At 48.3% G+C, this 14,701-nt stretch overlaps 1 protein-coding gene across 1 annotated transcript in view; it reads right to left on the minus strand.

The window, feature by feature from the left end:
* The window catches only part of TRRAP (transformation/transcription domain associated protein), a 118,782-nt gene that overhangs the window by 99,289 nt on the left and 4,792 nt on the right, over positions 1–14,701 (minus strand). The window contains 15 exon segments of the mRNA XM_081337953.1: positions 1,385–1,645; positions 2,285–2,482; positions 2,567–2,784; positions 4,255–4,454; positions 4,938–5,089; positions 6,075–6,275; positions 6,999–7,255; positions 8,038–8,203; positions 9,319–9,510; positions 10,336–10,530; positions 11,472–11,569; positions 11,715–12,045; positions 13,231–13,465; positions 13,828–13,906; positions 14,418–14,556. Of these exon segments, the coding sequence (XP_081194079.1) occupies positions 1,385–1,645; positions 2,285–2,482; positions 2,567–2,784; positions 4,255–4,454; positions 4,938–5,089; positions 6,075–6,275; positions 6,999–7,255; positions 8,038–8,203; positions 9,319–9,510; positions 10,336–10,530; positions 11,472–11,569; positions 11,715–12,045; positions 13,231–13,465; positions 13,828–13,906; positions 14,418–14,556 (2,922 nt within the window).

The following is a 14,701-nucleotide window of genomic DNA, read 5'->3' on the forward strand; positions in this document are numbered from 1 at the left end:
GCATCTTAGAATCTTCTTGGATCCCACATTCTCACTCAATGTATTCTCAACCTGGGCTACTTTTAAGATGGGTGGACTTCATGCGCTGCGCTGCGCTGGACTGTGGAATTCTGGGAGTTGAAGTCCACCCGTCTTAAAAGTTGCAAAGTCGAGAAATGTTGCTCTAGCAGCTCAATAAACCTCATAACAATTGTCTGACACCTTATTGGATAATGTGACCTGCACTAATTGTGGGGGGGGGGAGGGAAATTCTATGCTTCTAACATACTGATTTAGGCACCAATTAATCAGAGCTGATTTTCTACTCCTCTGTGCCGATATGCTGAGCTCAACAAAGTTTTGCATTAGAGTTTGGAAAGTTGGGATCATCAGTCGGAACCTGGACACTAAGCTTCAATTTGGCAGCTGCGGGCCTCACCTCCTCTTTTGTTAATTTTTAATAATCACAAATGCTTAAAAATTTCATCAGCGACCTATTGTCTGGATTCCAACATTTAGCTTACTAATCCATGTTAAAAATCCTTTCTCTAAAGCTTCCTCCTTCCATGATGTATTCAAGATGGACGGTGAATAATATTTGTATGTCACTTATACGTAAGGGTGTAGGTCTATATGTATGCTGTACGTACCATGTTTTAAACGTGTCTCGTGTATGTGTACACTTTGAGAGGAAGCAACTAAATTTTATTTTTAATGCGTGCCATTGTGCCCACGGGGGGGAAAAAATGACAACGGTTATCTAATCTACCGGTTATCTAATCTCTACCTTGTTTTTCTAGCCATTGATAAAATGTATCCCATGCTCTAAAATATTCCGAATCTGCTTTCTCTTTGATTTGCAGCGTCAGTCTGTCCATTTCTGCACAGTCTAAGACAGTGATGGCGAACCTTTTAGAGACCGAGTGCCCAAACTGCAACCCAAAACCCACTTATGTATGGTCGGGTGCCGGGTGGGTGTGGCCCACTGGGTGGGTGTGGCCCACTGGGTGTGGCCCACTGGGTGGGCGTGGCTGCAGTGGTAACGGCAGACTGGGTGGGACTAAAAAGTTCAATCAGTTCCAGCTTTGTGAGATCTTTTTTTTCCCCGCGAGAAGTTGAAATTGATTCATTGATTGAACCTTTTTTTTTTTTGGCACACGGCTGTGGAGGCCTAAAGCGAAAAGATATTATAAAACGCAGCTAAAGGCATAGGACTGGGACAACGGCACACGTGCCCACAGAGAGGGCTCTGCGTGCCACCTGTGGCACGCGTGCCATAGATTCGCCACCACGGGTCTAAGATTTTCTTAAATTATCTCTTCCTCCGCTGGTCGTTCTTCCTCTTTCCAGCGTTGAGCAAACGCAACTCGCGTTGCAGCTAAGCCGTGCGACAGCCCAGCCTCACCTCTTTATGGGGCTCCATGATGGCCGTGACGCTCTTCCCCGTGACTTGGGCCACCACCTGGAGAGAGTGCATGGCCTGCTTCCTCACGGTCGAGTTTGGTGAGGTCACTTCTCGTACCAGGTCATGGGTCACATGGTGGAAGGACTTCTCCTGGGCGGTGAGGATTTCCTCCGTCTTCTCCTCTTCTTTCAACAAGGTCGCGCATCGGATTAAGAGCTGCTCCAAAGTGGTCTTGGCCATGGCCACGGCCCCGTTGGAAACCTAGAGGGGCATTTCACACCGCCGATGAAACTTACATTTTCAGGTTGTTGTTTTTTAAAAATATATATATATTATTCGGCTCTGTGACAATGACGAAAGATCTGATTCTGACTGACTGGAGGGAAAGTCACCAGAGGGGGCAAGGGAAGGAAGGGGAGCTATAGAATGAAAAGAGACAGGTGCCCTATGAAATTTGATGAATAATTAAAATAAAGAGCAGCGGCGCTTAAGACTGACACGCTGCCTCACGCTGCTTTGCAGCCTTCTCTATGCGGTTTACAGTCAGCGTATTTCTCCCGTTAACAATCTGGGTCCTCATTTTACCCACCTCAAAAGGATGGAAGGCTGAGTCAAGCCAGAGCCGGTGAGGATCGAACTCCTGGCTGTGGGCAGAGTTAACCTGCAAAACTGCATACTAACCACTGCGCCACCACAGCTCATCAGCAGTAGGACGTAGACCTATATACCGCTTCACAGTGCTTTACAGCCCTCTCTAAGTGTCTTACAGAGTCAGCCTTTTGCCCCCAACAATCTGGGTCCTCATTTTACCGACCTCGGAAGGATGGAAGGATGGGTCCACCTCGACCCCTAAGAGAGAGAGAGAGAGAGAGAGAGAGAGAGAGAGAGAGAGAGAGATACCTCTCCCGTCAGGTCCATCATGACGAAGAGCAAAGCCTTGAGGAACGTCTGCTGGTTCTGCAGGACCCAAGTGAGAGGGAGCCGCTCCATCAGGAACTTGATGGACACCACCCCACCGAGCTTGGCGTACCAAGCCTGCTCGTAGCAACAAGCACAGAGGCGTTCCACGATGTAGGAGAACAAGGGCAGCTGGCAGGCCTGGAGGAGGGAGAGAAAAGTGGGTCAGCCAAAGGGCCGGGGACCTTCTGGAGAAGGAGATGGCAGCCACGTCAAAGGAGTTACCCGTTCCTTGGATCCCAGAATGATGCTGGCCACGTCGAAGATCACCGCCAAGGCCACCTCGCCGATTTTGCAGAGCTCCTTCTCCTCGTAAGCCATGCAGATGGCGATTGCGTCGATCAGCACCAGGGGATCCATGCCTCGTGATCCGTTTTCTTCGCTGTGGAACATGGAGGTGCTGGGCTGGCTTCCCACCTGGTAACACTGAAGTAAGAAAGGGCCTGGGGGGTTGACCGGGCAACAAGGAGAAGGAAAGGAGGAGGGAGGGAAGAGGGAAGAAGGACATTAAAGAAGAGCAGAGGGGTAGTTTTGCTTCAAACCCCCCTCCCTTCTAGCACTGATGATGTTACCTAGTTGGGTCATGAAACATCTGCAACAAAACCACCCAGCTCAGAAAGCAACAAGGACTCCACAGTTCATCTGTCAGCGACAAATTTCTCTTCTATGGTTATCTATCTCTATCTATCTCTATCTATTATCTACCTGCCTATTTTCTACGTATCTACCTATGTATCTATCTACCCATCTATCTATTTATCTATTATGTCTATCTGTCTGCCTGCCTGCCTGCCTATCTACCTACCTATCTATCTATCTATCTATCTATCATGTTTATCTGTCTGTCATTTGTCTATTTATCTATTAGGTCTATCTGTCATCTATTAGGTCTGTCTGTCTGTCTGTCTGTCTGTCTGTCTGTCTGTCTGCCTGCCTGCCTGCCTGCCTGCCTGCCTGCCTGCCTATCTATCTATCTATCTATCTATCTATCTATCTATCTATCTATCTATCTATCTATCTATCTATCTATCTCTATTATCTACCTACCTATTTTCTACGTATCTACCTATGTATCTATCTACTTATCATCTATCTATTATGTCTGCCTGCCTGCCTGCCTGCCTGCCTCCCTGCCTATCTATCTATCTATCTATCTATCTATCTATCTATCTATCTATCTATCTATCTATCTATCTATCTATCTATCTATCTATCTACCTACCTACCTACCTATCACAGCCTAAGGAGCCATTAAGAACACTCCCACCAACATTGACAGGGCAAGCCAATTGTACATAAACAGAGAGCAAACTCCACACCCTTCTAGGAATGACGAAGTTACCTGGTTGGGCAATAAACTGTCTGCAAGAAATTAACCAAGCTCAGAGAGCACCAATGACATCAGAGTCTACCACAATCCAACCCCCCCTTCCTCCTTCCTCCTCCTCTCCGCAATCCCCACTCCCTCCTAACGCTGAGGAAACGTTACACAGCTGAGTCATGAAATGTCTGCAAAAAAAAAACAAGCAACCTCAGAGACGACCACGGAACCACATAATAATAACAACAGTTCTTTGAATCCAAATCTTTGCCGAGTCCTAAGAAGCCCAGAGTTACATCATCAGCCCCTTTCTCAACCTGGTGCCCAGTGGGATGGCAATTCCAGATGTGCCTGCAATTCCAGTGCCAAGAGTTCAGCCTTTGACCCTCCAGGTGGGCAAATCCTAGAGGCTCCATCATCAAGGCATCTGAACAGCCGTGGGAGAGGTCTCCCATTTTCTTGTCACCTGTCCCGCTCCCCAAATTAAAACGACAGGACAGGAGAACGACCGGCTTTCTGTCCAAGCTGGCATCTACACCTGCAGCCGAAACCGGGGACCATGAGGTGGTTGGCCTCGTTGCCGAATTCTTACCGCATTGCTGAGCAACTGCCACCATGGTGTAGTGGCGGATCAGGCTGGCCACGAAAGGCAGAGCGCTGGGTCGCAGGTCCTTGATCACCGCGGACATGAAGGCCCCGGTCAGGGCCTGTTCGAAGGTCTTTCGAGCGGGCGTATCTTGAGCCTTGTACCGATGCGAGATAATCACGTTGGGAATGGACTTCTCGGTAAAGCTGGCAAACACCAAAGAACACCGAGAACGCCCCCGTGAGTTTACTCCGAGGAACTGCCTTAGAAGCCGCGACAGTCGTAAGTGTGAAAAAAGTCACCTTTTTCAGTGCCGTTGCGACCTCGAACTAGCACTAAGCAAATGGCTGCCAGTCAAGGACTGGCTGTGTTGTGCCACCCAACAGTTTGGTGAGTATAAATTTAAATAATTGATATTTGCGCTTAGGACGGTGTGAAACACGGGCACTGCCGCGGTTGACTAGGATTTTACTATCCCCCGTATGATCCAGCCAGCCTTCCACCCTTTTAGGCCACCTCCCCAAATACACCTTCCCAGAATTCTCAGGAATGGCCCATGCTTGCTAGGGGATTCTGGGAAAGAGAAGGCAATGCCCCCAAAGGGCCCCCCGACGGTTGGGTAGCTGGCCTCCCATCGTAAGCCCAAGGCCCAGCTTGTCAAGGTGAACTCGGTCCACCTGTGTCCTTACTTGGGATGTGCCAGAAGCTGGTACAAAGCATGCTTGTTGTCATCTAGGCTCATCATGGCCACCAGGAAGCACTTGATGACTTCCCAGGCTTGCCTCCGATAGTAAGGCTCCGTGTTGGCGCTCTTCAAGCAGTCTAAGGCAGTCTCAATGGCCTAAGGCGATAGAAAAGGATCTCCTTTGGTCACGCGGTAGAAAACCCCAAAGCAACACGTTGGAAAACACCAACAATTGTTTCCTACAACATCTGTCATGAGCCCTGGGAAAGACAAGCCACCTACCCGTGTTTCTCCCCAAATAAGACCGGGTCTTTTATTAATTTTTGCTCCAAAAGACGCCTTAGGGCTTATTTTCCGGTTAAGGCTTATATTCGGGTAGTAAATGTGTCCGTCTGGCTGAAGATCTTAACTGGGGCTTATTTTGGAGAAATAAGGTAGTGAGGGCTGTATTAGTATTATTCTTCTCGCCTTCCCCGTTACCTATTTCCTTAGCTTCTTATGACTGTGACTGGGAAGGCCACCAGGATCTACGTAGGAATGCAAACTTTCAGGCTGAAAATGTCGTGATTCCTCGCCAGCCAGTGAATCCAGCAGCTGAGGAGGAGGAGGAGGAGGAGGAGGGGCCTGGAGTGACATCAGAGTCAGAGGAAGGCTCTGAGGAGCTCCAAGACTTACAGTCGGACGAGGAGCCTGGCTCCTCTACTCGCGCTCCGGCTGAGACACAGCTGTGCTGGGAGTCTGAGTTGGACAGCGACGAAGCACAGTTGGGACAAATCCCGAATGCATGAATGCACAGGCAAGAGAAGCGAGTAGGACAGAGGAATGCAATGGGGTGGCTCCAAAGGTAAAGGAGAAGGCATTAGGAAGCCACGCCTGGGCTAAATTATCAAAGGGAAAGTGTGGGAAGTGCTGGTTGCCAAAAGCAACCGTTCGTGTTGAGGATCGAGTTTCACTGGACTGTGTTTGTTTGCCTTGGACACTGACTCAGGTCTGTGAATAATAAAAGGGGTTTGGGTTTTTCCTGCGGCTCCTGCCTGCTTGTTGGAAGACGGGTTCCTCCTTGTGAGCATAACCAGGACTCACGTAGTCTGGGACAGAACAGAAAACCCCCAAGCCAGAAGGCCCTCAAGGAAGGCCTCACCTTCTCCATGGGGAGCTGAATGGATGCTTTGCAGTCAGAGAACTCAGCTGTAATGCTCGGCCCTTGAATCTCGGTCACCACGTAGTGCAGCTTCTGAGACTCCTTCAGCATCTTCCTGTTGCTTCCACCGAATTTGCCCAGCACCCGATAAGCCACGTGAGAAATGGTCTCCGCAGGGTTACGCAGAGTCCGCCACAGAGCCTAAGAAGCGAGTGGGTGAAACCTCTAAGGAGGTGGAAACGTTGAGTTTTCAAAGCCTGCAAAGCTCTGCAGGGCAGTATAGAATCTCCATAATAAATAGGTTATGGAGCCAGTTTGGTCTAGTGCAGGAGTAGGCAACCTTGGCTCTTGTATGACTCGTGGACTTCAACTCCCAGAATTCCTGAGCCTTCAATTCCATTCCATTATTCTATTCTATTCTATTCTATTCTATTCCATTCCATTCCATTCCATTCCATTCCATTCCATCATTATTCTACTCTACTCTATTCTATCATTATTCTATTCTATTCCATTCCATTCCATTCCATTCCCATTATTCTATTCTATTCTATTCTAATTCTAAATTCTATTCCATTCCATCATTATTCTACTCTACTGTACTCTATCATTATTCTATTCTAATTCTAATTCTAATTCTATTCCATTCCACCATTATTCTACTCTACTCTATTCTATCATTATTCTATTCCATTCCATTACATTCCATATTTTCTATTCTATTCTATTCTATTCTATTCTATTCTATTCTATTATTCTATTCTATTCTATTCTATTCTATTCTATTCTATTCTATTCTATTCTATTCTTGCCTTCCACCTTGAATCGTAAGCTGAGAGATGATGTTCGTTCCAAATCAGGTTTGTCCTCATAGCAAGGTAAAGGCTGCCCTCTACAGTCCCATCCGCGCAACTACAGCTTTACCTGCATGAGTTCAGCTCGGACAGGCTGAATGTGATCGTAGAGGAAATCCGGCTGCAGATTATCCACGCACAGCTCCAGGGTGCGCAGGCCTTGGCTGACCAGGGTCTGGGAGCCATTTAAGGCCGACACCAAAGGATCCATCAGCATCGGCAGGTAGGGGAGGAGGGAGCTGAGGCGGACCGGGACGGTCAGGCACAGCTCGACAAACAGATCCTTCATGTGCTGCTTGTGCAAACCGCTCTGAAGCATGTTGAGACCTGAAGAGCAAGAAGGAGCAAGACCAGGGCATCAAGCCCACCACCAAGCCCTACAGAGATGGAGAAGGCAGTCCTCAAGTTACGACCGAGACTACCTCGCAAGCCTTGTCCGCTATAATCGTGACAAGTCGTACAAAAAGCGGACCGGCCTGATTTTATAGCTTTTTTTTTTTTGCAGCAGCAGCCGTTAAACAAACAGAGTGGTTGTAAAACAAAGACTGTGGTCATACTAAGGCAGGGGTAGGCAACCTCGGCTCTTTTATGACTGGTGGACTTCAACTCCCAGAATTCCTGAGCCAGCCACGTTGAGGGGAAAGGGAGAGGTTTCCAAGCTGAGCCATGCTGGCTCAGGAATTCTGGGAGTTGAAGTCCACAAGTCATGAGGGGGCCATAGTTTCCCCCATGCTGGCTCAGGAATTCTGGGAGTTCAAGTCCATGAGTCATAAAAGAGCCGAGGTTGCCTACCCCTGTAATAAGAGAACCCACAATTCGCCATGGGGCTGGTTTTGCCAAAACTGTGTCGGGTTTGGGGGGAAACCGCCATAAAACCTGGCTACGTGCTTGCCGGATGCTGCAAAGGGCCATAAATTAGCCATGTTTGTGGACGGTCCAGACTCCCGGGAGGGTGGCGGCCATCAGAACTTCGAATCCAGTTTGAAAATTCCCCCTTTTTAAGGTGGTACGCTTGGAACGCCCGCCAAACAACCCGTCGTCAGTCGAGGAGCACCCATATGATGGGACAACGGGGGAGGGTGCCTGACGAGCTGAAGAGCATTACTGACCTTGTAGTAGGTTAGGCAGCAAGGGCAAGAATTCCTGATACAAGAGGTCGTGGCTGCCTCCGCCGATCGACCGGAAAAGTGCTCTCAGCAGCAGGAAGTAATTGTAAGGTTCTTTCGCCGTCTGCGCAAGCTCCATGGAGCTGTTGACTATTTTATGGAGGTGGGGCTGAAAAAAAACAACCAGAAAGGCAGGTTGGGAGAAGCGATCACAGACGCAGCTAAGAACGAAACCTGTCTTCTAGCTGTCTGTCCGGATGGAGCTTCGTGGCTACAATGGCAATGCTGGGTAGGAGGTGAGCGTCTCCTGCGTTCGAGACCCAAGAACTGACGGCAGGCAGGGTGGAGTTCTCGTCCTTCACTCCAGCTCCTCAAAAAAGATGTTTAGAGACTTTGGGAGGCAAAGCGCAGAGAAGAGCAACTATGACGATCGAAGGCCCGGAGACTAAAACACACGAAGGCCGACTTGGAAAACGCAAAATAGACAACCCAGTTCTGAGGGGGGGGGGGGAAATAGATTTTACACATCTTAAGACTTATCTGCCAAGCAAGAAGCAGCTCCGGGTTAAACAATTAACCCAGAAGGAATCAGGAGTTCTGGGTAGTTGAAGAAATGTGCCCCGTCTCCTTGGAATATTACATGCCACGTTTGTGAATTCAAAAAAAAAATTACAGAACACAATAACACCAGATATGAAGCAGAGATTGGGACAGATTAGCTAAATTTGGAGTGATTATTTAGGCACACCGAAAACAAGCTTCCGCAACATAGGGCTCTCCATTTATGATGGACTACAAGTCCCATAATCACCAACATCTGGCAAGTACAAAAAGATTGGAAGGGTTTGTTGATTTTAATTTTACCTAAGCAGCGTGGTGGCCTGGTGGTAAAGACCCTCGCCTCCCACTCGGAAGGCTGAGAGTTCAATCCTAAGTAGCAGCAAAATATTTCTCTTTCTCTCGGGGGAGTAAAGAGAAAATATCTGCTGCAAACTCCACACAGGCGTCAGGAAGGGCATCCGGACAGTAAATGCTCAGCTCCATCCAGTCGCCCTGGCTCTACCCAGAATTAAGGGATTTATTGGGTCGTAAAAAAGGGAGAGTTGGTTTGGTTTTCCTCTCCAAAGGCCTATCAACACACAGACTTCGCTTCACTTCCTAACGTGTCAAAGCAACTTATAAGATGTTTGGGATTGAATCAACGGCACGCTGAATTCTTTCAACGAACCAGGCCCTAAAAATGTGCTTTGTAGACATCCCTCCAATTTCCCCACCAGCGTTTACCTTCAACATCTGCTCGTTCTCCGCAGCAAAGAGAGAAACGGAACCAAAGACCAACTTGAAGAGTTTGAGATACAGGTTGGACAGCTCCACGTTGGAACCCATTTCGGGCAAACGGTCAAGCAGATACTCAACCAGGATGGTGGCAAATAAAGCTGAGGTCGTAGGGTTGGCCAAGAAAGAATTTGCAACAATCTGTCAACATGGGGAGAAAAAAAGCAGTGATATTTTTTTGTTCCAAAACTGCTAACGAAAAGGTTAATGCACCGTGGCTTGCTTGGGGTGACCAACGTTTGCTCCGTTTCCAGGTTATGTCATCAAGAAAGTCATGGAGGAAGAACGTCCATGGTTCTCCTCCTCCTTCTCCTGACCTTTCTCCTTTGGGGAACACCTAGAAGCCCGGAGACGCCTAGATGACACCTTGCTAATTTTTCAAGCGCCCTCCTGCCTCCGCTAACAATTGCGCTTCGCTAGCGTTGTCTTCTCAGGGGAAACAACAGAGTGTGGTTGCCTACAACCGACCTTCCCAAGGAAGGTGGATGATTTTTTTTAGATCAGCTGGATGCGGATCTTGTTAGAGAGATCTTCCCACTTCAGTCGTTTTCATCTTAGATCATGACGGCCACAGTCCAACCTCTGGCGCGCAGTTTCCTTGCAACTTGGTGGAGCAGTGGGCTAATGCCTCCTTAAGGAACACCAGCTGCCTGCCATTAGTGCAGGTTCGAGTCCCACCAGGCTCAAGGTTGACTCAGCCTTCCATCCTTCCCAGGTAGGTAAAATGAGGACCCAGCTTGTTGGGGGCAATTAAGCTGACTTTGTAATAATGCCGCTTGGGGTGTGTGTGTGAAAGCCCTAATAAGCAGGCATATACATAGAATGAAGGCTACTGCTAAGCTTGTAAGCCGCCCTGAGTCTTCGGAGAGGGGTGGGATATAAATGGGATTAAAATAAAAATAAATAAACCTCCAGCGCCCAATAAAATGGCACAACTGTTAGAAATCAGCGCGCAAAACATACTACCTGAAGGGCATAGTTCTTGGAGATCCTTTCCACCATGTAAGGGACAGAGGTCTGGAATATTTCTTTGAAAGTCAGAGGGTTCATCATGGTGAAGACCCCGGCAAAATGCTCCAAGACCTCTTTCTCCTCCTTCATTCTGACCGTCTGGCAATTGGCGACCCGAATGTACGTCTGCCCGTTCCCAGCTATTTGGACCTGGGTGGAAGGGATTACATTTCATGGAATTAAAATAAGGGTGCTTGGACACGCTGACGAGAAGACACTGAGCTTTTATTTATTGGGTGTATGTAGAGGTCACGCGATCACTGATACACAAATATAAGTTTAGGTAAAGCCTCAGCAAAGATGGATGGATGGATGGATGGATGGATGGATGGATGGATGGATGGATGGATGGAGAGATGATAGATGTAGCTAGAGATGATAGATAGATAAGATAGATAGATGATAGATAGATAGATAGATAGATAGATAGATAGATAGGCAGACAGACAGACAGACAGATATATAGAGGGATGATAGAGAAATAGAGATAAGATAGAGATATAAAGATATAGATAAATGATAGAGATGATAAAGATATAGATAGATGAGAGAGAGAGATGAGAGAGAGAAACTGATTAGAGAGAGACAGACAGATGGACAGAAAGGTAGATAATGTGGACAATACAACATATGAGATAAAATATGAAATTAAGATGTCCCAAAGGTGCCTTTTCTTTTTTTCTTTGAAGACCTGTCGCTTCTCGCCCAAGAAGCTTCTTCATAAGATGAGGACTAGCTGTAACCACCTTGCAAATCAAGAGTTATAAGTCATGGATGGAAACTAGTCAAGGAGAGAAGCAACCTAGAACTAAGGAGAAATTTCCTGACAGTTAGAACAATTAACCAGTGGAACAACCTGCCTCCAGAGGTGGTGAATGCTCCAACGCTGGAAGTTTTTAAGAAGAGACTGGACAGCCATTTGCCTGAAATGGTATAGGGTTTCCCGCCTGAGCAGAGGGTTGGACTAGATGACCTCCAAGGTCCCTTCCAACTTATTATTATTATTATTATTATTATTATTATTATTATTATTATTATTATTATTATTATTATTATTATTACCGTGAGGATGCAAAAGTCCTGATACATACCTGATAAATATCCAAAGCCTGCATGGCGTATTTGACCAATTTTATATAAATCTGGGTCTCTTTCGGCTGAAGCTGCTTATTGGGAATGAACTGGGCTTCTAAACAGAGGAAAGAGAAGAATCGTTCAGATCGGGGGGGGGGGGAAGAGAGCCAAGTCCAATTCACAATCTCAACTTAAAAGGTCCGGGGTTGGGTTGCAAACCTGCATCTATTTTAAAAATGAAACCCTCAAGTCAATTTTACCGCCAGGAGCTTTGCAAGACGTGATGCCCCACGTGATGGTCTTGACCCCGCAGACTAAGGTCTTCACCAAACTTCGGCAATCCGTGACTTGAAAAGTCTGCTTGTCCTCCTTCTCCTTCTCCCCTTGCTTCTCAAAGACGGGCCCAGAGGCCGGGACCACCGGGGTGGTGGTGGGCGCAGGGGAAGGAACCACGACCGGCAGTGCGTTTCCCCCTGCCGGTGCCCCGGTTAAAGCGGCTTCTCCTGCCCCCAGCTCTGACTGTGGCTTGCACTTTTTAAAGATGATGGAAAGCTGATAGCGGGCGATGGTGTGAAATTTCAAGACAAAGACCTGGGGAATGAGAGGGGAAGGAAGGGAGGTCAGGAATAACCAGGGTACGAAAGGGGGTGGGATACGGAAGCGGCCGGAATTAAGTTTTTCGAACACCCCCTCGCGGTCAGGAGGCAAAAAGCAAGAAAGACGCCTCGGGATTCTTCCAAGCGCACGCTTTCTCGCCTACAGGCAGAATCTTGCCGGACTAAAGCACGCTACCATCTCCATAAAGTAAGATTGTCCAACCTTGGCCAGATCTGTGGACTTCAACTCCCAGAATTCCTCAGTCAGCAGAGCCATTGTTGAGAATTCTGGGCACGGAACCCCCATCTTAAATGGGCAAGGCTTATGTTCTAACACTAAGCTACGAAGCCACCTTACACGATGATAATTAGTTAAAGGACTCGTTAAAAAGTTTACAAGTTAAAAGACCCCATCATTCCCATTCGTTTTCTCATTTAACATACCAGAGTTCCTCAAACTTTCCAGCTTTGTGGACCAGCAAAAAGGGGGGGGGGGAGTTCTGCAAGAGCAGCAGGCAAGCATGCTCCATTTGTACAAGGGCCGGGCAGGCACACCTCCTTGCACAAATGTAGCACGCACACGCATGTGCTCTAGGGATCTGCTCATGCGTGCTTGTCTACTTCCACAGTAAAGGTAAAGGTAAAGGTTCCCCCGCACATGCGTGCTAGTCGTTTCCGACTCTAGGGGCCGGTGCTCATCTCCGTTTCAAAGTCGAAGAACCAGCGCTTGTCTGAGGACGTCTCCGTGGTCATGTGGCCGGCATGACTAGATGCCAAAGGTGCACGGAACGCTGTTACCTTCCCACCGTAGTGGTCCCTGTTTTTCTACTTGCATTTTTACGTGCTTTCGAACTGCTAGGTTGGCAGAAGCTGGGACGAGTAACAGGCGCTCACTCTGCTACGCGGCACTCGGGATTCGACCCGCCAAACTGCCGACCTTCTGATCGACAAGCTCAGCGTCCTAACCCACTGAGCCACCACGTCCCTTCCTACTTCCACAGCCGGATCCCAAAACAGTTCAAGGCCTGGTAGTGGGCTGCAGCCCCGGAGATTGGGGACCCCTGCAGTACGCAACGCCTCTCCCAAGAGTCCACGTTTGAGTCGCAGTATCATTTAACGCCGGCATTCCCACCACCGGGGGGGGGGTTGTCTTCTCGTCCCCACGCAAGAGCCTTCCTACCTCCAACATCCTCATGAGAATATCCCTGCCGTTTCCGTTCTCCTGCTCGCTCTTGGACCGAATACAATCCACCAGGTTGAGCAAAAGCTTGCAGGACATAGTCTGAATGCTGCTGGGTAACGACTCATCGTCAATGTTCTTGGCAAAGAGCTGGACAGCCAAGGACAGATCGTTGAGGGGCAAGTGCTGGCGGACGTGGTGAACCAGATCAGCCAGGGTGCTGTAGGCAAGGGGCCTGAAAGGAGGACGCAATCGTTTCGGAGGCGAGATTTATTCAAACTTTCACGCTGGGGGTGGGCAAAGATGTCCTACAGCTAAGCCAGGTTTGGGCAGAGAGCTTCCCACGGGTAGCCTTCAACTTACAACCACTCACTTAGCAACCGGTAAGTTACGAACGGTGCCCCCCCCCCCAAAAAAAGTGTGACTTATGAGGGGACCTCACAAGGACAGGCAGCCGACTTACGGTTCGTTTAATAACCGTTCAAAGTTATAACAGCACTGGGGGGGAAAAGTGAGCTCGGAGCATTTTTTTTTTCACACCTCAAACCGTGGCAGCCTCCCTTGTCACACGATCAAAATTGCGTGCGCGTTACGCACCTGAGCGTTTCACGGGCCGTGTAGCCAGAGCCTATGAGTATGGATTCGTCAAACAGTTTGTCCATGCAGGGGATAAACTCTGCAAAACGAAAAGAATTGCCAGGGAATAAGTACCGCAACGAAAAGCCACAAGGTTTATATTAAGCGGTTCCAAGGAATCTGAGACGGTACAGGTGGTCCTCGACTTACGGCAGTGACCGTTCAGAGTTACAACGGCACTGGGAGGGAAAAAAAGTGACTTAGGGACGGTTTTTCACACTTAACGGCCTTTGTCGCACCCCCGCAGCCGTGTGATCAAAATGCAGATGCCAGGCAAGTGGTTCATACTTAACGACCGTTGCCACGTCCCGGCATCCCCTTTTTACGACCTTTCGATGAGCAAAGTCAACGGGGAAGCTAACTTGTCAGCCGCAGCGATTCACTTATGTTAGGGGAAGCAAGGTCGTAAAGCAAGGCAAAGCCCGTGTAACGAATGTCTCGCTTCACAGCAGGAAACCTGGGGTCCCCGGAGGTCGCTAAGTCGAGGACTACCTGCATTTAAGAGACGCAGCCATCTAAAGGGGGCAAAAAAAAAAAAAAAAAGTACGTACGGCTCCTGAGATCTGTGGTCAGGATATGTTTGGCTGCGATGAGCAATTCCTTCCTCAGGTGAGCTGTTTCTGCCGGGCAGTTGGACAGTAGCTGCAACATTCCTTTGACCATTTGCTGAGAATATTTAGCCACCAGCTCCTGGCAAGGTGAGAAAAATAAAATTACATTAAATTAAAAAAAGATGCACCTCCCTATTGTAGATGGGACCTCCACTGTTTATATCTCAATGAAGAGAAACTTAAAGAGGAAGTTAAGAACTGGTGTTTTGGGAGGGGTGGGGGTG

Source organism: Vipera berus (assembly GCF_964194415.1).
Source record: "Vipera berus genome assembly, chromosome: 13".
Taxonomy (NCBI): domain Eukaryota; kingdom Metazoa; phylum Chordata; class Lepidosauria; order Squamata; family Viperidae; genus Vipera; species Vipera berus.